Below are 27,894 nucleotides of genomic sequence, written 5' to 3' on the forward strand. Positions count from 1 at the left end.
ATATACAGACAGGTGTGTGCCTTTCCAAACCATGTCCAATCAATTGAATTTACCACTTGTGGACTCCAATTAAGTTGTAGAAACATATCAAGGATGATCAATGTAAAAGGGATGCACCTTAGCTCAATTTAGAGTCTCAAAAGTAAAGGGTCTGAATAATTATGTAAATAAGGTATTCCTGTGTTTTTTTCTCTCGCTTTGTCGTTACTGGGTATTGTGTGTAGATTGATGAATAAAATGTTGTATTTCATTCATTTTAGAATAACGTAACAAAATGTAGAAAAGGGGTCTAATACTTTCCAAATGCCCTGTATACAAGATCAGTACTTTTAAATCTACCAAATGATGCTGAAAATGAGAGAATATGTGTGCATTCACATGGTTTTCTTTTATTGATCCCTATATTCTATTGGGTCTGTCGAAACATTTTGAAATAAAAGTACACCAAATTTAAAGGGATGGCTAGAGAAATGTCCTGAAAACCCTGCTGAGTGAAAACCACACATGCAGTGCCCGTTACACACCTGCATAAGGTACAGTAAGCGCATAGGAAAGGCGACGGTCCCTATATCTGTATCTGTCCCAATGTGAATTGCCATGTCATTTTCTTGCCATGTAATTGAATGTGGAAACAGATCTAGTGATACATATCCATATACCATAATACACCCTGATTTACCTGGGAGCTCTTAATTTGGTTTTGGCCATATATGAAGTAATTTCCTCCCCAGCTGTGTCTCCGTTGGTGTTAGCATGCTTTGCCTCTGTCTGCAGGACGACTTGGGATGTGTAGGAGACCTTCACATCTTTTCTCTTCTCCTTCAACTGGAACTGGGAAGAACATTAAACATTTACATGGTTGACTACTTCAAGGACAGACATTTATTAATAATCATATTCTAATTTGTAAATGTTCTTAATTAATCACATATAAGCATATATTTACAAATAATGCACAAGAATACCATCTCCTTAGCATCTGGTCTTTGGTCCTCCTCTCTCTTCTTGAGCACCCTCATCTTCTCCTGCCTCTGTTTCGCTCCCTCCTCTTCTCTCTCCCTCTCCTTTTGCACCCTCTCTTCTCTCACCACCTCCTCTCGCTCCCTCCTTTTCCTCTCACTTTCCTTTCTTACCAACTTCTTCTCTTCCTCATCCTCCGCTTCTGCCTTGTGTTGTCTCTGCAGACGAGAGGTGGATGTGGTGGGAGTGGCTGAGGCAGAGAGGCTATGTAGTGTGGGGGCCTTTGCGGCACCGTTCAGGGGCCTCTGGTCCTGCTCCTCTGGGGCCTGACTGAGCTCCTCCATGCGCTGGGCCTGCTGCCGGCGTCTCTCCAACCGCTGGGTCCAGTCACTGAAGCCCTCGTCCTCCTCCATAGAAGGAGAGCTGCTGCTAGGCTTCAGATCACTCTCATACCTGGGACACAAAGAGGAGAGATAAAATGATCTTAGTGCCACAACTGTGGTGAGGGTAGGCAACAACATCTCCTCCCCGCTGATCCTCAACACTGGGGCCCCACAAGGGTGCGTTCTGAGCCCTCTCCTGTACTCCCTGTTCACCCACGACTGCGTGGCCACGCACGCCTCCAACTCAATCATCAAGTTTGTGGACGACACAACAGTGGTAGGCTTGATTACCAACAACGACGAGACGGCCTACAGGGAGGAGGTGAGGGCCCTCGGAGTGTGGTGTCAGGAAAATAACCTCACACTCAACGTCAACAAAACTAAGGAGATGATTGTGGACTTCAGGAAACAGCAGAGGGAACACCCCCTATCCACATCGATGGAACAGTAGTGGAGAGGGTAGCAAGTTTTAAGTTCCTCGGCATACACATCACAGACACACTGAATTGGTCCACTCACACAGACAGCATCGTGAAGAAGGCGCAGCAGCGCCTCTTCAACCTCAGGAGGCTGAAGAAATTTGGCTTGTCACCAAAAGCACTCACAAACTTCTACAGATGCACAATCGAGAGCATCCTGGCGGGCTGTATCACCGCCTGGTACGGCAACTGCTCCACCCTCAACCGTAAGGCTCTCCAGAGGGTAGTGAGGTCTGCACAACGCATCACCGGGGGCAAACTACCTGCCCTCCAGGATACACCACCCGATGTTACAGGAAGGCCATAAAGATCATCAAGGACAACAACCACCCGAGCCACTGCCTGTTCACCCCGCTATCATCCAGAAGGCGAGGTCAGTACAGGTGCATCAAAGCTGGGACCGAGAGACTGAAAAACAGCTTCTATCTCAAGGCCATCAGACTGTTAAACAGCCATCACTAACATTGAGTGGCTGCTGCCAACACACTGACACTGACTCAACTCCAGCCACTTTAATAATGGGAATTGATGGGAAATGATGTAAATATATCACTAGCCACTTTAAACAATGCTACCTTATATAATGTTACTTACCCTACATTATTCATCTCATATGCATACGTATATACTGTACTCTATATCATCGACTGCATCCTTATGTAATACATGTATCACTAGCCACTTTAACTATGCCACTTTGTTTACATACTCATCTCATATGTATATACTGTACTCGATACCATCTACTGTATCTTGCCTATGCTGCTCTGTACCATCACTCATTCATATATCCTTATGTACATATTCTTTATCCCCTTACACTGTGTATAAGACAGTAGTTTTGGAATTGTTAGTTAGATTACTTGTTGGTTATTACTGCATTGTCGGAACTAGAAGCACAAGCATTTCGCTACACTCGCATTAACATCTGCTAACCATGTGTATGTGACAAATAAAATTTGATTTGATTTGATTTGATTTTTGGGAACTCAACCAAGAATAGCTAATGATGTTCATCTGAATGGTGACCTAACCTTTTATAAGTCCGTTGGTAGGCAATGGACGAAAAAAGGATGTTAGTGCTACGAATGTTTTGGGAAACTCACCCCTGGTCTGAGAGGGAAGTAGATTTAGCTCGATACAGTTTATAACATGAAAGGCCTCTGAAGGGCGGCAGGTAGCCTAGTGGTTAGAGCGTTGGTCTAATAACCAGAAAGGTTGCAAGATTGAATCCCCGAGCTGACAAGGTAAAAATCTGTCATTCTGCCCCTGAACAAGGCAGTTAACCCACTGTTCCTAGGCTGTCATTGACAAAATGAATTTGTTCTTAACTGACTTGCCTAGTAAAATAAATATATATATATATATATAGGTGCAAGGATTGCCTAACTGACCCTGAAAACATTGTAATCATTTACAACCCTCGACAATGTCAGGAAGCCCTTAAAGAATGTGGCAAGGAAGAACAAATCTGGATAAAACTAACCATTATGGCTATAATGTTCAATTTCCTTTGAATAAGTGCCTGTAAATCCAATCATTAAGATAATAGGACTACTTATTACGATCCTTTTAAAGCTAAACTGAGTCAGATGGTGGAGAGAGGACTACAGCTTTGTAATATGACCACCAGTGAGATGTTTTGGTTGGCGTGAAACATCCCAAAGTGCCAAATGTGTTCTGTAGTATGTGGCAAACATGGCTTCTACAGTATAGGCTAAACATGTCAACTACAGTGTCAGTGAGAGCGTCCGTGGCCCACACACAGCTTACAAAGCTGTCTCCCAGCGGCCTAGCGAGTGCTGGGGATGGATAGCAGGATGAGAGGTGTAAATGCGGACTGGAGCTGCTGAGCCCATCAATTAACACCAACAGGACCAGATGAAACACACAATGCAGGAAAACAGCTGGAACAGCCCTCTGTAGACTCTGGTGTTATTCCTCCTCTACAGCCGGTGCCACAGGCTAATATGTGGTGTGGTGTGTTTTTATTTCCACCCACACCTCATCACTCCTATCCCAAGCCAAGTGTGTGTGTGTGTGGTGAATCCCCCCACCACACACACACACTCACACTTGGGTTGGGAGAGGAGTGATGACAATAACTGAGATTGCTACAGCTGAACACTGAATCAGCCCTGGGTTATTTTAGTACAGAGGCTAATCTTAATGGTGATACCAGGGGATAGAGAGTCAAACAGACAAGGGGCCTATGAGGACAACAAGCCCTGCGGGGACCCAGAGACAACACAGCTGGACAAATGAACTGGCACCTGGGAGTCGAGAGCCGCTACCTTCCGCCAACCGACATTAAATGAAGTGATTTCTGTAATGAGCGCTTAAGAGCCAGTGTAAACAAGGGCTTAGACTAACTGCAGGGAGAGAGGCGGAGCCCAATGTGAGGGCCATGGTAGGCAATCATGTGGGGGCCATGGTGGATAGGCAGTGGGTGGGGAGCCTAAATGGTGATAAAAGTGGATAAGGCTGTGAATTTTCCCGTCATCTCCTCTTTGACAACCAATTGACAGGGCAAGAACGCTATGCAATCAGTATAAATGTACATATCAGCATTTTATTTTGTGAGCTATTCATTTGTTTCAAAGTATTGAAATGGTGGAAAAGCTCAAAAATCCAGATGTCCTACATTTTTGAAGATCCATTTTTTTCAAGTACACAAGGGAGCACTGTCCTCGTGTTCCCCCAGGTTGCTCAATATTGACATGGCTGTGGTCCAGACGCAACAGAAAATATGTTAACTACCCTTTCATCACCACACAGCCATTTTGTCCTCACCATAACACCTGCTGAATAAACACTGGGTTTTTCTTATGTTAGTTACAAAAAGACAGCAGTCACCTCACGATATCTACCTCTAGAGTCTAGACTAACAATGTGTTGATTTTTTTTCTTATAACGTTACTGCAGTCACTGCACGATCCTTGCCTCTAGACCAATAGTGTGTTGCTTTTCATACAACACGACCACAGGACATTTAGTAGTTATATTTAATTGTGTAAACTTCACAGGGGCCTCCCCGGGTTAGTCCAAACATCTGCATCTGGCTGAACGACTCCATGAACCTTCTATCAATTACCAGAAAGAGTGATTAACAGATTAGCTGCGCACCTCTTTCTCCCTCTCCCTCTCCCTACTTCTTTATTCTCTCTATCCCCCATTCATTAAAACAGCCCTGTAATAAAAGTCTGTTTCATCTTCGCAGGAGCTGGCTGAATGGAATGCTCCCACCAGGCATTCCAATGTTGATTAAACAGGTTAGCTACTAAAGTAAATTGATGGTTCCAGATGGCAGGTTATATATATTATCAGAAATAATGGGCAGTAATTGTGGTGGTGTGATTTGTCAGGTGTTTAGTCATGTAGATGTTGTTTAGATGTTATGAAGTGGTACATTCTGGCACCAAAGACACTGCCCTATAAAGGCTACAGGCACCGGTTGGAGAGGAATGTTTATGCATGTCATGATACTCTGAAAACAACGAGAAATGAAGCAGGTCTGAATCTGGGCTGGTAATTACGTTGTTGAGAGAGCAGCACGCGAGTGTCAACGACACAGAGATTGAATAACAGCAAACCCCAAACCAATCTTGACAGTTGTCTTGAAGTTTGATCTCTCTGAACTATTATGACCCTTGGGGACAAAGAGGACATTTACATGGTACCCAGACCGCACGCGTAGTGTGCGCGAGCATTGCAAAATAAATGCACACATACATGTTATTCAATCATTGCACCCACACTGCTCACGCGCGTCTGCGTAGCCAGGCGCTAAAATAGAACATAGCTCTATTTGTGACGTTCGACAAGTCCTGCCTCTCCCATCTCCTCATTGGTTTTTAGGAGCATATGTTTATTTATTTTTTATTTAAGTCAGTTAAGAAAAAAATCTTATTTGCCATGACGGCCTAGGAACAGTGGTTTAACTGCCTTGTTCAGAGGCAGAACGAAAATATTTTTACCTTGTCAGCTCAGGAATTTGATCCAGCAACCTTTCGGTTACTGGTCCAATGCTAAAAACAATAGGCTACCTGCCGCCCCGAATATACCCACGTGTCATCTCCTCATTGGTTTTTAGGAGCATATACCCACGTGGGTGATTGAAAGATGAACTGCGGTCCACACTCCAGTCTAGTACGTTGAGGTAATGCACCTTAAATTTGGTTGCCAACCGCCATATAAAGACCAAAGAAGAAGAAGAAGCCTGAAGGAGGAGCGATTACTAGAAAACTAACTTTTACCCTTTTATCTGTGGATTTATTGTCAGAGTAGAGGACCTTTTGCATTTCAAGTAAAATAACATACCAATGTTTATATCACAGGACAATATAAACATAGCTAGCAACAACAAGCAAACTAGCTAAATTGCCATAAATGTTTAATGCTTTTGGACCTGTCCCCAAATTAATATAGTTGGTTCAGAGTTTTTGATATTTCAACCTACGTGTCCTGATCGCGTCTGGTGTGGGGGGACAAATCAACATGCGCGTGATGGCGTGTGTGCGGTCCGGTTAAGGTTACTTGTGTAACCCTGGTTCTCTGATATTATGAGTGAGATACTGTATCTCACATTGGGATTCGCCAGAATCTCTAACTAGCTCCAAGAACCAATAATACACGTCTGTCGGACACAGGCAGATCAGGTGGTGAATGAGGGAGCCCCTCCCCTCATACTAAAGAGCCACTCTCCCACACTGTGTTCCTTCCCAAGCATGCAAAACTTCTTCACACTCTTGCAAGTAGGAGAATATGGTGAAATATCTCACTCATATATCAAAGAACCAGGGTTACGCAAGTAACTTTAAGTTCTCTTTCAAATATTTGTTTCAATACCTCACAGTGGGATATGGCCAACTCCTGTATAGCACATACTCTACAAATCCAGGCAGTCTCACAAAATAAACCCTCAGAGGCCCCGACACTGAGGGCAGTATGTGCCAATGAAGGTGCAGTTATGTCTAGTCGGTAGAACCTCATAAAGGTATAAGTGGATGCCAAACAAGCCACATCACAAACCTCCTTTAAGGAGATGCCCTTGAACAATGCCCAAGAGATAGCCATACCTCTGTTGGAGTGAGCCCTCAGGCCCTCCTGTAGCTGCTATTATTGGCCAATATAATAGTTTCCACAATCCAATGTGACAACCGTTGACGAGAGAGGGGCCTCCCCTTGCAGGGAGTTGCCCAGAACACAAGGGTTGGTCGCTCTTGGCATTGCTCTTGTCCTATCCAAGTAAATGCGCAGTGCGCGTACTGGACACAAACGGAGGAGCCGCTCCTCTTCTGTAGAAGGGAAAGGCAGCAGGTGCAAAGCCACAAGCTAGAAAGTGAGGCAATTGTAATTGCAGCTGACCTTAGGTAAAAAGACGAAGTTGGGCAACAAGGTTAAATCACAGGGCAAACTGTAGTCACGAATGTTGAACTGACAAGGGGTGTTTTCCCACCTTGTCCTTGTTTAAGCCTATATGACAGGTCGAGATAGTGGCTGGAAAGACAACCTTCCCCCAGTTTCAAAGGTCCTGCAGGAAGCATAAAACCTCAGTTAGAGAGCACAGGGAAAGGGGGAACCTAGTCAGTTGTACATCTGAATGCATTCAACAGAAATGTGTCTTCCGCATTTAACCCAAACCCTCTGAATCAGAGAACTGCGGGGGGCTGCCTTAATCGACATTAGACACTAACTGCCTCAGATTTTTACCTTGTCAGCTCAGGGATTCGATCCAGCATCCTTTCAGTTACTGGCCCAAAGCTCCTGCCCACCAGGTTAGGAACGATCTGTTTTTGGTCACACCATTTGTTTCCATACAGTGAGGGAACAGAAGGAGCCCTAGCACTCTGGATAGTCTCAATGACTCCGGGAGGCAAGCCTGTCACATCCAGATTGAACCTTTCATGAGCCAAGCCCAGAGGGATATGGCATCTGGTTAAGGAGGAAAACTCTCTCTGATCGCTTGGGTCAGCAGATCCCTGCATAACGGGAGTTGCCAAGGCTTATCATACAGCAGAAGAGTGATCTCCACTATCCAGAGCTTGCCTTGCCATCGAGGGGCTACCAAGATGAGAGATAAGCCTTCTACCTTCACAGTACATCACTGGGGCCGAGCTCCCTGCAATCCAGGACCTCTATACCAGAGGAATAGAGGAAATAGTGTCAGGGGAAAGCCCTAACAATTGTCAAAACTCCAGCCACCCTATATATCATAGACGGTTCTCTCTGCTACTACATGGCAAGGGGTACCGATGCACCAAGTCCGAAACCAACAAGACACTGAATAGCTTATACCCCCAAGCCATGAGAATACTAAGTACCAAATAGCTACCCGGACTATCTGCATTGACCCTTTTAACACTAACTATTTTGACTCCTCACATAGGGTGCTGCAACTGTTTATTATCTATGCCGTTGCCTAGTCACTTTACACCTATCTATATGTACACATCTTCCTCAATTACCTCATACACCTACATATGCACACACACACACATTACACACACACATGCACACTCACACACACACACTTTTACACTCATCATTTGCTGCTGCTACTCATGTAGCTACTCATAACTCATGTTATTTTTTATCCTGATGCCTAGTTACTTTACCCTGCCTTCATGAACTTATCTACCTCAAACAGTTCATACCTCTGGTACGGATACTCCCTGTATATAGCTCCATTCTTGTGTATTTTATTTTATTCCTCGTCTCCAGTGAGAGTAAATGTCATTCCTGTTCATCATGTTAAGCTTAAATACTACAAATACTTCAATTTTGACTTATTTTTCCCCCCACATTTCTCGTGACATTTATTTGAATACATATATAATGATGCACAATTTCACCTAGTATAGAAAATGTGCTCTCTCGTCAGGACAATGTTGTTCAGAGAAGCTAGCCAACAACACAGCTAACACGATCACTTCAAACTGAAGCAGGAAAGAGTTCCAACTTGATTTTTTTTAACCTGTTTTCTATTGATAGTTCTTTGTATATATCCATAGAAATTATGCTGATTCATGATTTCAACTGGCTGAGACATTTACTTTCATGGGTGGTTAAAAATAACGATTTGAAGTCCACACCCCTACCTAACTGTACCTCCAGTTTTCTGATCTGGCCCTGCACCCAGTATCAATAACCCGGGTAGTTTTGTAAATAAAACAACCCAACTAAGTGACGCAACGCCTGCAACCCAGCAGTTGGGTCAAGCATTTCTTAGAGTGCAGACATTCAATGAGCGAATATCTGTTATCCGCCATCGTTGCCACGCTAAGGGCGAAGAGGGACTAGAGGTAGCGGCATGTGCCCTTTCATCCTCTTCCTCATCTGCTGCCTGGAGGTCATGCCCCCCTTCCCTTTCCCTCTCATCTTGGGCCGTTCAACTACCCTCCAGAAAAGTAACTAGTGTTCGCCACTTGTGATAGAAGCCTAGCTAATCTTTTAACAATGTGAGCGTAGCTAGTGTTTGCATCATGGGCTAGTAGCCTAGCTAATCTTTTAACAATGTGAGCGTAGCTAGTGTTTGCATCATGGGCTAGTAGCCTAGCTAATCTTTTAACAATGTGAGCGTAGCTAGTGTTTGCATCATGGGCTAGTAGCCTAGCTAATCTTTTAACAATGTGAGCGTAGCTAGTGTTTGCACCATGGGCTAGTAGCCTAGCTAATCTTTTAACAATGTGAGCGTAGCTAGTGTTTGCATCATGGGCTAGTAGCCTAGCTAGTTAACACAAAGTTAGCCAAAGGAAGCTAGCACTATGTTGATTTTGAGACAAACAAATGCATGGCTTTCGACCTATAAGCAGTAAAGCTAGGAAGGTAGATCTAGTCAACATGGCACGGTAGTGGGTTGAGCTAAATGAGAGAGAGACGTAGTAATTTTTCCCTTCCATGTAGAAAAGCTAGTCGGTAGGATAGCCAAGTCTTCGCAGCTAGCGTGATGCTAGCTATCACAGGACAAAAAGGAGGAGGAATAGACCAAGCTAATTCCAGGGGTGTAAAGTGCTTAAGTAATAATTCTTTAAAGCACGACCTAAGTCGTTTTTTTGGGTATCTGTACTTTACTATTTATATGTTTGACAACTTTTACTCCACTATATTCCTGAAGAAAATTATATACTTTTTACTCCATACATTTTCACTGACACCGAAAAGTACTTGTTACACTTTGAATGCTTAGCAGGACAGGAAAATTGTCCAATGCAGAAACTTATCAAGAGAACATCCCTGGTCATCCCTACTGATCTGATCTGGCAGACTCACTAAACAGAGAACATCCCTGGTCATCCCTACTGCCTCTGATCTGGTGGACTCACTAAACAGAGAACATCCCTGGTCATCCCTACTGCCTCTGATCTGGTGGACTCACTAAACAGAGAACATCCCTGGTCATCCCTACTGCCTCTGATCTGGAGGACTCACTAAACAGAGAACATCCCTGGTCATCCCTACTGCCTCTGATCTGGTGGACTCACTAAACAGAGAACATCCCTGGTCATCCCTACTGCCTCTGATCTGGTGGACTCACTAAACAGAGAACATCCCTGGTCATCCCTACTGCCTCTGATCTGGTGGACTCACTAAATAGAGAACATCTCTGGTCATCCCTACTGCCTCTGATCTGGTGGACTCACTAAACAGAGAACATCCCTGGTCATCCCTACTGCCTCTGATCTGGTGGACTCACTAAACAGAGAACATCCCTGGTCATCCCTACTGCCTCTGATCTGAAGGACTCACTAAACAGAGAACATCTCTGGTCATCCCTACTGCCTCTGATCTGAAGGACTCACTAAACAGAGAACATCTCTGGTCATCCCTACTGCCTCTGATCTGAAGGACTCACTAAACAGAGAACATCCCTGGTCATCCCTACTGCCTCTGATCTGAAGGACTCACTAAACAGAGAACATCTCTGGTCATCCCTACTGCCTCTGATCTGAAGGACTCACTAAACAGAGAACATCCCTGGTCATCCCTACTGCCTCTGATCTGAAGGACTCACTAAACAGAGAACATCTCTGGTCATCCCTACTGCCTCTGATCTGATGGACTCACGAAACAGAGAACATCTCTGGTCATCCCTACTGCCTCTGATCTGAAGGACTCACTAAACAGAGAACATCTCTGGTCATCCCTACTGCCTCTGATCTGAAGGACTCACTAAACAGAGAACATCCCTGGTCATCCCTACTGCCTCTGATCTGAAGGACTCACTAAACAGAGAACATCTCTGGTCATCCCTACTGCCTCTGATCTGAAGGACTCACTAAACAGAGAACATCCCTGGTCATCCCTACTGCCTCTGATCTGAAGGACTCACTAAACAGAGAACATCTCTGGTCATCCCTACTGCCTCTGATCTGATGGACTCACTAAACAGAGAACATCCCTGTTCATCCCTACTGCCTCTGATCTGGTGGACTCACTAAACGCATATGCTTTGTTTGTAAATGATGTCTGAGTGTTAGAGTGTTCCCCTGGCTATCTGTAAATTTAAAAAAAAACATGAAAATTATGCTGTCTGGTTTGCTTAAGGAATTTTAAATGATTTATACTTTAACTTTTGATAATTAAGTATATTTTAGCAATAACATATACTTTTGATACTTAAGTATTTTTAAAACCAAATAATTTTAGACTTTTACTCAAGTAGTGTTTTACTGGGTGACTTTAACTTTTACTTGAGTCATTTTATATTAAGATATCTTTTTTTTACTCAAGTATGACAATTGGGTACTTTTCCCACCATGGGCTAATTCTTACGGAAGCAAAAACTTTCCTTTCGGTAAAGTCACCCACCACAAAAGATGGAAAAACCTGCGTTCGGCGGCTTAACCTCAACGGCAAACCTGTTAACAGTTAAACAGGAAAACAGATCAAGTAATGTTGAGGAGAGTTAGAGTAGAACTCTTCTGTGAGGAAGAAAGGTGAGAATGATCAGAGGGCGGGAGAGTGGCTCTTTAGTAAGAGGGGAGGGGCTCCCTCATTCGCCACTCAACCTGTTTGTCTCTGACATAAGTGTTTGATTGGTTCTTCGAGCTACTTAGAGATTCTTGTGAATGCCAGAGTAAAATATCAAAATGAATAACTGAAAGAGAACAGTGAGTGCTTGAAAAGGTTTTGACATTTTCGAATGTCTGTTTTATGATCAAGCAACAATTACACGTCAAGTCATTCACTAAATCAAACCAAATCAAATTGTATTTCTCACATGCGAATACAACAGGTGTAGTAGACCTTACAGTGAAATGCTGAATACAAGCTCTTAACCAACAATGCTTTAAGAAGTTAAGAAGAAAAACGTGTTAAGTAAAAAAATATATATTATAGAAACAAAAAGTTACAAATAATTAAACAGCAGCTGTAAAATAACAATAGCAATAGCGAGGCTATATACAGGGGGTACCAGCACAGAGTCAATGTGTGGGGGTTAGTCGAGGTAATTGAGGTAATATGTTAACATAGGTAGAGTTAAAGTAACCCGATGTAGAAAGGTTTAGAAACGTGGAGCCATTGACATGATCAGCTGTTTTACTCTCTCTTCTCCCCACTTGAAGAAGGTGTTGGAGAGACAGTCTGTTATTACATCTGTGAGATTAAAAGTAGCAGTTATGATAAGGGCCATGACATAGTAGTCATTTTTCAAGACGCTTTGTAGTTAACATTCTTCTGAGATGCTGTAATGGGAAGGCAGCTGTGTGTTCTTCTTCACTCGGAGAGATTGAAGGAATGAGTGCGGAAGAGAGAGAGAGAAAAGAGAGAGAATGAACAAGTAGGGGAGAGAGAGAGTTAGAGAGAGGGAGGAAGAGCGACTGGGGTAGAGAGAGGAGAGAGAGAGAGGGATTAAGAGGAGATGTGGAGATTAATGGCTTTTCCCAAAGGAAATATTTACTTGTTGTAACCACGCATCCTCAGGATTGTGGAGCAGATCCATAAACAACTGAATGTATGGCAAGCAGGGGGAACTAACCGTCCCAGTAGCACTCCCATGATATGATAGACTGAGGCATCCACAGCTGGGGAGTCTGACAAACACCCCTTAATATAAGTCATTGCATCAGTACAATCCAAAACATAAGGTAATAGAGACACTGTGGTTTAGATTTGAGAGATGGGACATGACTGAGCGGGTGAATGAGTAATGTTTGGGACAGGAAATGACAGGAAATGAGTCATCTCAAATGACTGATCTACTATAGGTTCAATAACTCCATTATCATCTTGGATGAGTCAAAGTAAAGTACACTCTTAGAAAAAAAGAGTTCCAAAAGAGTTCCTCGGCTGTCGCTATAGGAGAACCCTTTTTGGCTCCAGGTTCTTGTAGAACCCTCTGTGGAAAGGGTTCTACATGGAACACAAAAGGGTTCTACCTGGAACCAAAAGCGTTCTACCTGGAATCAAATAGAGTTCTTCAAAGGGTTCTTTTATGGGTACTGCCAAGGAACCATTTAAGGTTCTAGAGAGCACCTTTTTTTCCTAAGACTGTATTTGGGTACTTACAGGCCGTCCTCAGCCAGGACCACATTGTCTAGTGAAAGGCCTCCAGGGTCCGAGGTGCTGCTGCTGCCCATACTGCGGAAGGACTCCCGGGCCCTCCGCCGACGCTCTCGCTCCACCTCCTCTGCATCTTCAACGCTCCTTTGGGTGGTGATTCTGTGGAGAGCCCGGAGAGATGCATTGTTTAAAGCTATAGTCTGAGATTTGAAAAACAACTAAATGGGTCCTTGCCACTTGTTTCGGTATACTTCTGAGATATGGGACTAGGGAACAAATGTAAAAAATTATGGAAATGACCATTGAACAGCTTTCAAAATCACAGACTGTAGCTTTAGAACCTAAATAAGGAACTGTTTTTAGCCCCGTCTGTCTTTGAGCGTTATATTTATAGCTGACATGGATTCTCTGAGTCATCATCCTGGGCTCGGCCTGGGCTCTCCAAAGAAGATGTTTTTAAAACAATGCCTAAGCCCTCCGCTAAGCCCAGCGTTCAGCTCGCCACAGATGAGATTCTCTCACCCACTACAGCATCCCCCGCACCAGTAAACATGCACACACATGTGGCTGTCCTTTTGTTTGCATTTTACTGCAGCAACATATTTATCACAACAGTCTATTCCCCTTTCTCCACGGCAGAACAAACCAAACTCCCCATGGTACGCAAAATGGGTTTAAAGTTCACCCTCGCTGATTTAGACATTTAGACATTGCCTGGAAGTGCATGCCATCTATTTTCTGTGATTATGATGAGCAGATACTACAGCACGTATGGACGTGTCTGTTGTGCTGTATGTCTCTGTTGTGTAGCGAAGGGACCATGGTATTAGCCTCAGGGTGAATACACACACACGCAAACACACACACACACGCATGCACACACAAAACACACGCACACAAACATACATTTGTATTTGCCTGAGGGTGAATGCAGGAGGACTGGTGGTTAATAGGTTCCATCTGTGTGTCAGGGTGTCAGATGACAGCACGCACAACCATTTGGCTTCTGGATCAATTAAGGCAGGCTCAGGTCACTAATAGGGCCCTAATGTGTCCCAGACCCCAGGTCCTGTGTGTGTGTGTGTGTGTGTGTGTGTGTGTGTGTGTGTGTGTGTGTGTGTGTGTGTGTGTGTGTGTGTGTGTGTGTGTGTGTGTATGTGTGTGTGTGTGTGTGTGTGTGTGTGTGTGTGTGGGTGTGTGTGTGTGTGTGTGTGTGTGTGTGTGTGTGTGGGTGTGTGTGTGTGTGTGTGTTGTTGCCACCACCTGAGACCATCAACCCATCTGTTTCAGTGACTCTCCATTTTACAACACCCCCTATAAAGAGCCATGTAGGTCAGATGGTCTGTAAAATCAGCCCCCCCACCACCCATTAGTAATTTTCAGTTACAAGCAATAGCATCAGATTCGTTCCCTCATTCCCCTCTCCTCCCTTTGCCTTCAGGCACTTTCTTTCCTCTTTTCCATTCGCGTAGCAGTTATGGTGAATAGGTAGGAGAGAGAGAGGCCAGGGGAGAATGACATGACCAATGCCCAAAACCACTGAGTTGTGAATCAGGAAGATATTTCAAGATTTTACAGAGGCGATTTCATATTATAGCACATTTGACACATCAGTTATGAGGTAAAATATAATTTGTGTGAGTTTGTCTCCAATTCTTTTTGGACACAACCATTGTGGAGACAAGGACGCAAGCACAGCCAGTTGGTATGGTAGTAGTGGACGTTTCAGGACCAAGGCTCTCTGACTTAACTTTTATAACCTCTTATTATTTTTCCTTTAATCAGCATTATGGGATTATCTCATTCTTGGCACAAGTCAAACGTCTGACTCAGATGATGATGTAATTAATCTTTTGGTGTCTGGATTATAGATGGCCTTTCTTTCTTTGTCATCCTCTGACAAAGAAAGAATCTGTTCTCGTTTAAACCTAATCTAAGTGACCCATTTTCTCACTCCATCTTTTAGATCTGTAACCGATCTGTAATAGCTTTATTTCCATGAACTCACTCTCACAGTAGTGAGAAAAGACACTCCAAAGAATATGGTTTACAGAATCTGGTTTACATTGGGGCTTATGTTGCCTTTCCTGACAATTGTATCAATGTCTAAGATCGACTTCCTCTGTATAACGTTCAAAAGCAACAGCCGCAGGGCCAAGGAGACAGACTCCGACAGTGAGACTGTTGAGGGAATGTTTTTGGGGTGGTTTTTGCCCCTTTGTAAATTCACACCAGAGCAAGCCTGAACATGCCACTCCCGTCGCCACACAAAACTGAAGACAAACAGGCAAATGCCTGTCCAGAGCAGATGGGTCAGTGTTGTGTGTCACAGGTGAGTGTGATTAGCAGAGTTCCTGGAGTGGGAGCGGTTTCAGTATGATATGTTAGATTAATGAATAAAGAGACACAAATGTCATGTTCAAAAGCCTTGTTCAAGTATTGTACAAGTCCCTACATGCAGGGTCTGGATAACAGAACAGCTAGCTGATTACCTATCAACTATATCCCTCAACATCATCCTTTTCAATAGAAAGTGCAAACGTAACAACACAACATTATGTTCTTAACCTCTCTAGGGTAGGGGGCAGCATTCGAAATTTTGGATGAAAAGCATGCCCAAATTAAACGGCCTGCTACTCGGGCCCAGAAGATATGATATGCATATAACTGGTAGATTTGCATAGAAAACACTCTAAAGTTTCCAAAACTGTTAAAATTGTGTCTGTGAGTATAACAGAACTGATATAGCAGGCGAAGACCTGAGAAAAATCCATTCAGGAAGTAGTTTTCATTTTGGTTTTGTAGTTTTCTATTCAATGCCATTACAGTATCCATTTGCAGTTCCTATGCCTTCCACTAGATGTCAACAGTCTTTAGAAATCGTTTCAGGCTTGTATTCTTATAAATGAGGGAGTAAGACCAGTCTGAACGAGTGGACCCTGCCGTGTCACAGAGTTTTTTTCAGGCGCATGTGCATTTCTTGATTACCTTTTATATTGATGGCGTTATTGTCTGGTTGAAACTAACCTAACAGCAGCCAGGGGATCACAAGAAATTACAATGTTTCATGATAATGTATTTGGTTGGCAAAGTACAGGCCGAAACATTGGCAGCCTGAGTCTTTTTCCCTCTGGAAGTTAAGGACATGATCTACCCACACAATAAAGCTTTCAGGTGCACCAAGGGTGTTGGAATGATGATGTGGCAAAAATGTGAACCCCTCTGGTAATTCATTCCCTAATTTCTGACTCCCATGTTAGGTTTGACACCTGGCTGTTAAAGAACCAGACTGGCCACCCAGAGACCACAGAGATCAGAAGAGGACAGGAACATATATTCCTGCTGTTGTGTAGAATTTGTACATAAACACACCGCTTGCTTGACCGTTGTAAGTAGTAAAGTAATACTTGACTACAGATGCATTAGGTAACAAAGTAAGCATTTCACAAACAAAGTCGTTATTAGCGTAAATTAGAAAGGTTAATAGCACATGTTTAACAAAATAAGTTATGTTGTTTACTTGCTGAATTATTACATTATTACATTATTATACATCCCCTGATAAAAGACAGACAGTCACTGAGGGGGTGGGGGGGGGGGGTGCTGGGAAACCTTTCCATGATGATCTCATGGTTGTCATGAAACAAGTTAGAACAGTTACTTTGTGGAGGCCATTGCATCAGCTAGTCACAATACCATGTTGTTGACGATACTGAAGAGATTCATTTTCCAAGAAGTGGTTGAACAAGTTACGAAATGAGAGGAGCTCAGCTAATTTACTACATCTGGGAACCCAGATGACTCGGTGGTGCGCAACGCAAAAAGGCAAGCAGGTCCGAGCAAATCCATTAGGGTTGCAAAAAGACAATACAGACTATCATAGACTACAAAGGAAAATCCAGCTGTGAGGTGCCCACCGAAGCCTCCCTCCCAGACGAGCTTAACACATTCTACGCTAGCTTCGAGGCAGAAAATACCAATCCATCCAGGGAGACTCTCGCTGCACTGGACAACCAGGTGTTTTCGCTCTCCAAGGCTGATGTGAGGAAAACTCTCAAAAGCCACTGGCCCAGTTGGCATCCCTGGTTGTGTCCTCAGAGTGTGTGCTGACTAGCTGGCGGGCGTCTTCTTTGTCATCTTCTTGAACATATTCAACCTGTCCCTGTCCCAGGCTGTAGTCCCCACCTGCTTTAAGGAGACCACCATCATCCCGGTGTCTAAGAAAAACAAGGTTACATGCCCAAATGACTAGAGCCCCGTCGCGCTCACCTCATTCATCATGAAGTGCTTTGAGAGGCTGGTCATGGCCCACATTGATGCCAGGATGCCAGCCACACTAGACCACTCCAATCCTACCTCTCCAGTAAATACACGGAATATGCCATTTCCATCGCTATTCACACGGCTTTTAACACATCTGGACAAGAGGAAAACCTATGTGAGAATGCTGTTCATTGACTGCTGTTCAGCATTCAACACTTTTGTTCCCTCCAAGCTTGACACCAAGCTCAGAGCCCTGGGTCTGGACACCACCCTCTGCAATTGGACCCTAGAACATGACCTCTCACCTCCAGACCCTGACGGGCAGACCATAGGCTGTGAGAAATGGCAACAACACCTCCTCCACACTGACTATTAACATCAGAGCCCCCCAGGGGTGTGTCCTCAGTCCTCCGCTGTACTCCCTGCCAACAACACCACCACTCTTGTCAAGAGGGTGCAACAGTGTCTCTACTTTCTAAGGCGGCTGAAGAAATCCGGCATGCCACCCCGGGGCAGCATAAACAAGGACCCCACACACCCCAGCCACAAGCTGTTCTCTCCCTTACCGTCGGACAAACGGTGACGGAGCATGAGGTCTCATACCAAGAGGCTCAGAGACAGTTCCTATCTACAAGCCATAAGACTACTGAACACTTGAACTGGACTGACCACCTGCTCTGATTCTCCTCACCTTAGCACACATCACAACTGTTGCTACCAGACTCTTATTATACTGCTCAATTAATACATTTGCCCCCATCCCCCCTTCCCCAATATTCGTGTAAATATTGTATTTTAAATTGTGTGTTCCTGTATAATACTTATGCTCAAATGTTTATTCTATTATACTGTAATTTACTTTGTTCGTATTCTTATTTGGTCAAAAGTTTGGACTCATTCAATGGTTTTTCTTTCTTTTTTACTATTTTCTACATTGTATCAACATCAAAACAATGCAATAACACATATGGAATCATGTAATAACCCAAAAAATGTGTTCATGAATTTGAGACATTAAGTTCTCTGAGCCTCTTTACTGTGTCGCAGCCATGCTCGATGCTCGGTACAAGGACCGCTACGTTGATGCAGAATGGAAACAAGGTTTACGTGAAATGTTACAGACACAGCTGGACAAGATGGAAATGGACTCAGTGACAGTGAAGCACCGAGGAAGAATGGACACAGACAGACAGAGTTGAAACTTCACTGCTTGACATGTATGATGAAATCCTGGTTGAGACTGAACAAATTAACAACGAAAGAGCATAGCAAGTAAGCAAGAGCCAACAAAATAACTTTTTGCTCAGTGTGTTTCAACAATTTAACTGTACTAGAATGCTTTAAAAGGGCATCATTTTTTAGAAATCGGTATCGTTTTTTTTTGGCAAGGAAAATATCAGATACCGGTATCGGCAAGTAGCCTAGATGTCAGAGCGTTGTAGAATAATAAAGAAGTCATCAAAACTGTGAAATGACACATATGGAATCATGTAGTAACCAAAGAAAAGTGTCAAACAAACCAAAATATATATTATATGAGATTCCTCAAATAGCCACCCTTTGTGCAAAGCTGTCATGAAGGCACATTTGGCATTCTCTCAACCAGCTTCATGAGGTAGTCACCTGGAATGCATTTCAATTAACAGGTGTGCCTTGTTACTTTGTGGAATTTGTTTCCTTCTTAATGCGTTTGAGTCAATCAGTTGTGCTGTGACAAGTTAGGGGTGGTGTACAGAAGATAGCTCTATTTGGTAAAAGACCAAGTCCATATGATGGCAAGAACAGCTCAAATAAGAAAAGAGAAACAACAGTCCATCATTACTTTAAGACATGAAGGTCAGTCAATCAGGGAACAATTCAAGAACTTTGAAAGTTTCTTCAAGTGCAGTCGCAAAAACCACCAAGCGCTGTGATGAAACTGACTCTCATGAGGACCGCCACAGGAAAGGAAGACCAAGAGTTACCTCTGCTGCAGAGGATAAGTTCAGTAGAGTTACCAGCCTCAGAAATTACAGTCCAAATAAATGCTTTACAGAGTTCAAGTAAAAGACACATCTCAACATCAACTGTTCAGAGACTGTGTGAATCAGGCCTTCATGGTTGAATTGCAGCAAAGAAACCACTACTACAGGACACCAATAAGAAGAAGAGACTTGCTTGGGCCAAGAAACACAAGCAATGGATATTTGACCGGCGGAAATCTGTCCTTTGGCCTGATGAGTCCATAATGTGAGATTTTTGGTTCCAACTGCCGTGTCTTTGTGAGAGATGCAGAGTAGGTGAAAGGATGATCTTCGCATGTGTGGTTCCCACCATGAAGCCTGGAGGCGGAGGTGTGATGGTGTGGGAGTGCTTTGCTGGTGACACTGTCTGTGAATATTTACAATTCAAGGCATACAACCAGCATGGCTACCACAGAATTCTGCAGCGATAGGCCATCCCATTTGGTTTGCACTTAGTGGGACTATCATTTGTTTTCAGCAGGACAATGAACAAACACACCTACAGGCTCTGTAAGGGCTATTTTCGCAAGAAGGGGAGTGATGGAGTGCTGCATCAGATGACCTTGGCTCTACAATTACCAGACCTCAACACAATTAAGATGGTTTGGGATGAGTTGGACTGCAGAGTGAAGGAAAAACAGCTAACAAGTGCGCAGCAGCATATGTGGGAACTCCTTCAAGACTGTTGGAAAAACATTCCAGGTGACTACCTCATTCCAGATGACTACCTCATTCCAGATGACTACCTCATTCCAGGTGACTACCTCATTCCAGGTGACTACTGTGATAGACTACTGGATGTAGTCATATATAAACAGGTCGTCTATAATGTCAACTACAATCTTTGCGAGGTAAAGCCCCGCCTTATCTCAGCTCACTGGTCACCATAGTAACACCCACTTGCAGCATGCGCTCCAGCAGGTATATTGCACTGGTCAACGAATTGCAAAAACCTCTGAAGCTGGGGCCTTTATATATCCCTCTTTAACTTTAAGCATCAGCTGTCAGAGCAGCTTACCAATCACTGTACCTGTACACAGCCAATCTGTAAATAGCACACCCAACTACCTCATCCCCATATTATTACTTACCCTCTTGCTCTTTTGCACCCCAGTATCTCTACTTGCACGTCATCCTCTGCACATCTCACTCCAGTGTTAATGCTAAATCGTAATTATTTTGCCTCTATGGCCTATTTATTGCCTACCTACCTAAGTTTTTTTTATGTGTAACTCTGCTGTTGTTTTTGTCGCACTGCTTTGTTTTATCTTGGCCAGGTGGCAGTTGTAAATGAGAACTCGTTTTCAACTGGCCTACCTGGTTAAATAAAGGTGAAATATATATGTTTTTATAAAGTTTGTTGAGAGAATGCAAAGCTGTCTTTACGGCAAAGGGTGTCTACTTTGAAGAATCTAAAATATATTTTGATTTGTTCAACACTTTTTTGGTTACTATATGATTCCATATGTGCTATTTCAAAGTCTTGATGTCTTCACTATTATTCTACAATGTGGAAAATTGTGAAAATAAAGAAAAACCCTTGAATGAGTAGGTGTGTCCAAACTTTTGACTGGAACTGTATATGCGCACGTAATTTCTCAACTGCATGGAATACCATGATAAAGTTGTCCAATGAGCAGCTCTGGTGAAACTATTTGCATATCATCTTATCTCACCGTGTGGGATTAGGTAGTTTATGTATCTATCAGAGGAGGCGCCCTCACTCTCTCTGTCTCTCTCTCACTTCATTCAAAACAGACCAACATGCCTTTCTTGACCCATTCAAATGAATGTTACAACATGAGATAAAACGTGTTTAAAGGCCTCATCTGGTGCCTCAAAGAGCGGCATGTCAATACCGACAAAAACAAACAGAACAACATGGAAACAATCTCAGAAAAATCTCTATGACACAAGCGCAGCTACACTTTATGTCAAGTGATTTTTCTGAGAGGGCAGTTTCATTGCTCAGTGTAAGTGCTTTTTTAAAAACCAATAATAAGACTAAACTTTGAGTTTGTTTGGCTTCTAACATCAATATCTCTTTCTCACTTGATAGTAAATCTGAGACAACATAACATTTAGACAAGATGATGAGGGTTCATGAACAAACTGAAAACCATACTTTCATTGTGGGGGTGAAAATCTGTAAAAAAATAAATAAATACAAAAAACACTTCCAAAAGACTACAAGGGTTTGGCATTGTCAGACACCTTCTAATGATGGGATGGGATGGAGGAGTGTCTGTCTGAAGCTGATGTCATCCATCTCTCTCCACTGTCCCAGAGTGGCACCATCTGCACTGAGGATTAGCCCAACTGCTTCTTGGGACACAGCTCTGATGCACTCCCTGGCCTGGCTGTAGTGTTTATGACTGTTCCCTAAACACATTGGTTGAAGAGCATTCTACTCCCCTCCTAATGGTTCCCTCACTCAGTGGTGTACTGTACACAAGTAAAATACTTAAAGTACTACTTAAGTCATTTTTTGGGAGAGTATATCTATTTTACTTTATTATTTATATTTTTGACAACTTTTACTTTTTTCTCCACTACATTCCTAAAGAAAAGATGTACTTTTTACTCCCAGAAATTGTCCCCTACACCCGAAAGTACTACATTTCAAATGCTCAGGCAGGACAGCAATATGTTCCAATTTATGCACCTATCAATATAATGCATTGTCATCCCTACTGCCTCTGAGTGGGAATGTGTCTCTGTCTGGCATCTGGTTTGCTTAAAATATGGAATTTGATGTATAGCATTTACTTTGACTTTGTACTTTTACTCAAGTATGACAATTGTGTACTTTTTCCACCACTGCCCTCACTTTTAAAAGTTAATGTTCTGTTAACTCATACCCAAATAATGTTGCTGACTCATCTTATACTCATATTTGTGGTCAAAGCATAAATTGGAGAAAAAAACACTTCAAAAAACCCCACCTCAAACTTTTCTCAAACAGACCATTTAGAAAATGCTTGCTATTCGCTCATAGAATATGATGTCATACATCTGAAGAGGATGAGCTGGCCAATCAGCGGGTCTAATGAACGGTATACGCCCACACTATTCTGTTGTTGGGTTATGCCCACACCATTACAACTTGGAAAATCTTATTTTTAACATAATTAACACTTTTTGGAAGGAGAACCATTTCACTCATATTGCATGTAATTATAGGTCATATTTCATAGTAATCTGGGAACACTGGACAGTTAATTTAAGCGATATCCCACTGGACACAAACTAGCTGAACCAACGTTGTTTCCATATGATTTCAGCAAAAACTAACACTTTATGACATTGAATCAACTGAATGGATTCGCAGAATGTCATCAATGTAAAGGCATTTTGGGAACTTTAAACCTAAATACAATGACGTGTTTCAAATGTTTGATTTCATGTTGAATTCACATTAGTTGACAACTCGATCAAATGTAAATTAAAACTTGAACTGACATCTGTGCCCAGTGGCACCAGTGGCACCAGTGGCACCAGTGGCACCAGTGGCACCAGTGGCACCAGTGGCACCTCCCCTCATACATTTTGTAGAATTATGTCTACAGTATGATACGTGTAAAAACATCCTAACTCAGAAATGGCAACATCAGAGTAAACAAGAAGGCTAGTAAAAGGTATCACACACACACACACACACACACACACACACACACACACACACACACACACACACACACACACACACACACACACACACACACACACACACACACAGCCATAATCAGGTTCATCAAAAAGCTGTGGGACGACACCAGTTTGAAACATGTTATCATTGGATGTTAATCACATCTTTAACACCGTGCCTAAAGATAAACAGCCTTCTCATTGGCATGTCAAAGCAACTGGCAGAGCATTTCAAAGGGACAAGTGTGTGAGAGACAAGTGTGCGAGAAAATATAGTTTTTGGCAGCCCTGAAAAAATACCCACAAAAATGTATCTTGTATTCCACACCCTCGGAGCAGCCTAAGCCTCGACTCTCAGCTGTTTGACAAACCACACCTGCTCTGCTCCACCTGAAATCCTCAAGCCTGCCTCTCCTCTCCCATTGACAAAACTGGAAAACTCTGATTACACCATCAAAACAAAAGGATTGTATTTTCATTGAAGACTGAATGCAGCACTCATTCACTCTCTTTCACGTATTCTTTTGTTGATCATAATGGTTGAAGTGTCTTAAGGTTCCTTTCCCAAACAGTATTCTGTGTTCCTTCGAACTGGGAAGTGAATAAGACTGTTCGTTAATGGGACTGTATTGGTTCTCTTTAGATGGAATCAATGTTATTTTCATGTCTCATGTTATGTCCATTTACAGTCATGCAGACTTGTTTCGTACTGGTCCCCCTTGGGAATCAAACTACAACCCTGGCGCTGCAAGTGCCATGCTCTACCCCTCTTCATTCTGAGAGTTTACAGAGCACCTACACTGTTCTTTCACGACCTGCTTTCTCCCATAGAGCAACGCTGGAGGAATGAAAAAAAGAAAAAAGACCTAACATGCCACCACCCATAAGCAGCCTCTTTCACAATCGCGCTGCCCATGTCACCCGTCACTTCTGACACAGGTCACTGACTGAATTTCCCTCAGCTACAGTCAGAAGAGAAAGCCTTTGGGCACCTCTCTCATAATCTTTCTCTTTATCTCTCTTTTCTTCCCTCTCTCCGCCCCCCTCTCTCTCTCTCTCTCTCTCTCTCTCTCTACTTATCTCTCCCTCTCTCTTCCACCACCCTCCAAGCCTCCTGAAGGAACAACAAACAACCCAGTCAGGAGGGCTGATGAAAAGATCTGTCTCTGGTGACAGAGTGGCGCTCTGCTTCAGTGCCTGTCCAGGTTGTGTCAACGGTGATAAGACCCAGGGCAATGGTCATTGAATAACCCCTCCTGTAATCAGAGCAGCAGGAGAAAGCCCAGGGCCTGTATTTATAAAGCGTCTCAGAATAAGAGTGCTGATTTAGGATCAGGTCCCCCCCTCTTAGTCATTATGATTTAAAAGACACGTGATTTAAAAGGCAAAACTGATCCTTGATCAGCACTCCTACTCGGAGACGCTTTGTGTATGCTGCTGTGTGGTCTGATCTCTGATCTCTGACCCACATCTACAGTACAGTACACTGATCCTTCCCTCTGGTGCCCAATCAGGCAAACATGTTTACTAAGGAGAGGCTAGCTAGAAATGGGGATATATGGACACATGGTTTAACATATGGATGATATTATGCAGTATATCAAACAGTTCAGTGTATTTTTTTTGTGAAATATGGATTTTAGACAAATTAATGCAGCAGTTTTCCTCAGCGAAGAAAGGCTGTTCTGAGTTAAATGAGGACAGGTTCTGACTCACGTCCATACATGGAACACCAACTCAGCTGTAATTGAAGACCATTCCTAGATTAGTATACAGCATTTTGTCTTGAATTTTCCAGTTGCTTCGTGTGTTTGAGTTGTGTGCTGTTTAGGCCACACAGTACCTGTGCCTCAGTCACAGTAACGATGAACCCGATTGCTGCCTTGTGTCCACAAGACAAAGAGCTTGAGAAAGGGGCTGGAGCTACAACTCAATTTACTCTAGCATGCTGCCTGTAAAATAATATTGCACTATGACTCAATTTACGAGAGTCTAGCATACCTTTTCTTTATCATTTTCTCTAGCTCTTCCCTTCTGATAAACAGCATACTTAACTCTCTTTCTCTATTCAATCTATTTGTACTCCAAAAACTGTATTCATATTTTTACTCACTTCAAGAGGTTCTGCAAACCTTGCTTGCTGGTGTTTCTTCTTGGGATTGCATGTGACATGTCTCCTTTCTCCTCTTCTTCCCCCCTTTAATCAGATCAAATATGTGACAGTGTAGCTCCTCTTCTTCCTCAGAATAACCTCTCTGTATCTTCCAGTCCTGAGTCCAATGGCCAGCGTGGATGTTTCTATAAGACAGATTTATGTACTCCTTTTCCACTCATTCACTCTCGGACACACACACACACACACAGAAACACACACACAGGAATTCCTGTTCTCTTAGATCCTGTCCCCTGCGCAGCCTGTTGATGTGAGGAGTGTTCAGAGCAGCACTCTCTTTCCTCTCACAGAGACAGGCTTTAGTCACTGCCCACCTCCCCTCCTCTCCCTCTTTCCTCTCACAGAGACAGGCTTTAGTCACTGCCCACCTCCCCTCCTCTCCCTCTTTCCTCTCACAGAGACAGGCTTTAGTCACTGCCCACCTCCCCTCCTCCTCCTCTCCCTCTTTCCCACATGTGGTTCTCATTGAGTGCTCAGAACGTGGCCCAACATCTTTTTACCTCCCTTCTGCAGGGTCATGTGGCTTTCCCCGGGGGAGGTGTAAAACGATAACCCAGACTTCTCTAATCCAGACCCCTAACACCCCCCTGTCTCTCTGTCTGTTGCCCAGCCTATGCACTCCCCAGATCTCAAGTTTCACTCAGATTAGATCAGATTAAGAAAAACAATAAAGATGTAACTGTTTGGACACAAACAACACTTAATGGTCCTGGAATTACTAATAATCAATAGCAATATAGAGTAGGTTCTGTTTTATTTGCCAATCATAAAGTAGGTTCTGTTTTATTTGCCAATCATAAAGTAGGTTCTGTTTTATTTGCCAATCATAAAGTAGGTTCTGTTTTATTTGCCAATCATAAAGTAGGTTCTGTTTTATTTGCCAATCATAAAGTAGGTTCTGTTTTATTTGCCAATCATAAAGTAGGTTCTGTTTTATTTGCCAATCATAAAGTAGGTTCTGTTTTATTTGCCAATCATAAAGTAGGTTCTGTTTTATTTGCCAATCATAAAGTAGGTTCTGTTTTATTTGCCAATCATAAAGTAGGTTCTGTTTTATTTGCCAATCATAAAGTAGGTTCTGTTTTATTTGCCAATCATAAAGTAGGTTCTGTTTTATTTGCCAATCATAAAGTAGGTTCTGTTTTATTTGCCAATCATAAAGTAGGTTCTGTTTTATTTGCCAATCATAAAGTAGGTTCTGTTTTATTTGCCAATCATAAAGTAGGTTCTGTTTTATTTGCCAATCATAAAGTAGTAAAAACACTGTGATTGAACACATCGTGTTCATCACATGACAAATATACGTATATATAAGTCATGTGGAATTTGGAGAAGGCCTACTGGGCGCACCATGTCATTTCAATGTGGAAATTTTGGTAATATTTGGTTGAGACGTTGATCAATGGGATTTCATCCTTTATGCACACATTCAGAAAGACAGCCAGAAGTTTGTGGAATTCCCAATGTTTTATCACTATGCTTTCAGCCATCTAAAAGCACAGCCAAATTCGAATTTGAAAAACTATGTCAGATTTTTTGGGGTTAGGGCTCGATTCAATCCGAAATGTAAAAGGTCATTTCCGATTGAGACGGTAAATGCAGCGTTTACCGTGGATGCAGTCTCTGCAAACCCGGGAACATTGCCGTTAAATTTCAATTGCGCTATAGCGCTGATCTTTGGTGGCACGAGCCCTTAGTTGTCATCTAAATGTGTTATCACAACACTTTAAACCATTTAAAAGCACAACAGATTTCAAATGGGAATACAATGTCAGATATTGTGCATTAATACAACAACTTAATGTATTATCAATGTGCTTCATCTAATAGCACAACCAAATGACCTGGATTGCAGTTGAGATTACATTAAAAGTAAATAGTGCAAGTGATCAAGGCTGTTCGAGATTCTGTGCAGATTACTATAGCAATGTGAAGACCTCCACAGATTTACCGACCTTTGCATGTTAAAATGCACACGTTCTATGATTACATATAGTTACAATATCCTCAAAATGTGGCCATGGTTGTGTTTCTCATTCAAAGGTTGAATAACTACTGTTACAAAGGGTTCTCCTATGGGCCAAAGAATCATTTTGACCCTAAAGATGATTAAAGCTGATTAAGGGTTCTCCTATGGGCCAAAGAATCTGTTTACTGTGGTGCAACAGTGATATTGAATTGTGTGTCATTGTCAATGCAACCAAACTCTACACACAAGTACATTTGAATATTGTTGTATGGTGGCATCTTGCATTGCGTGTTGTGGATATGTAGTAGTGTAACGCTGTTATATGATGTATTGTTTAATCTTTTTTGGTTTTGCGTGTAATGGAAGTGCCTTGGTGTGTTCGGACCCCAGGAAGAGTAGCTGCCGCCTTGGCAGCAGCTATGGGGATCCCTAATAAATACAAAATATCAACATTTGAAGGAGATGTATCTTTTGTGCAATAGACTTAGTCTGGCTTGAATTCCAGTTTATC

General features: G+C 42.8%; 1 protein-coding gene across 6 annotated transcripts in view; it reads right to left on the reverse strand.

Moving 5' to 3' along the window:
* LOC112218199 (non-muscle caldesmon) overlaps nt 1–25,716 on the reverse strand; it is a 60,893-nt gene extending 35,177 nt beyond the window's left edge. For 2 of the 6 annotated variants that reach the window (XM_024378807.2, XM_024378805.2), the window contains exons 1-4: nt 25,355–25,716; nt 13,334–13,486; nt 966–1,413; nt 680–831 (exon numbers count right to left, since the gene is read on the reverse strand). In XM_024378807.2, coding sequence (XP_024234575.1) covers nt 680–831; nt 966–1,413; nt 13,334–13,486; nt 25,355–25,413 — 812 coding nt within the window. In that variant the 5' untranslated portion in view covers nt 25,414–25,716. The remainder of the gene's footprint in view (nt 1–679; nt 832–965; nt 1,414–13,333; nt 13,487–25,354) is intronic. The other 4 variants (XM_024378809.2, XM_024378804.2, XM_024378808.2 and 1 more) reach the window with 3 other exon arrangements.
* Nucleotides 25,717–27,894: the final 2,178 nt, after the last annotated feature.

Source organism: Oncorhynchus tshawytscha, linkage group LG19 (assembly GCF_018296145.1).
Source record: "Oncorhynchus tshawytscha isolate Ot180627B linkage group LG19, Otsh_v2.0, whole genome shotgun sequence".
In the NCBI taxonomy this organism is placed as follows: domain Eukaryota; kingdom Metazoa; phylum Chordata; class Actinopteri; order Salmoniformes; family Salmonidae; genus Oncorhynchus; species Oncorhynchus tshawytscha.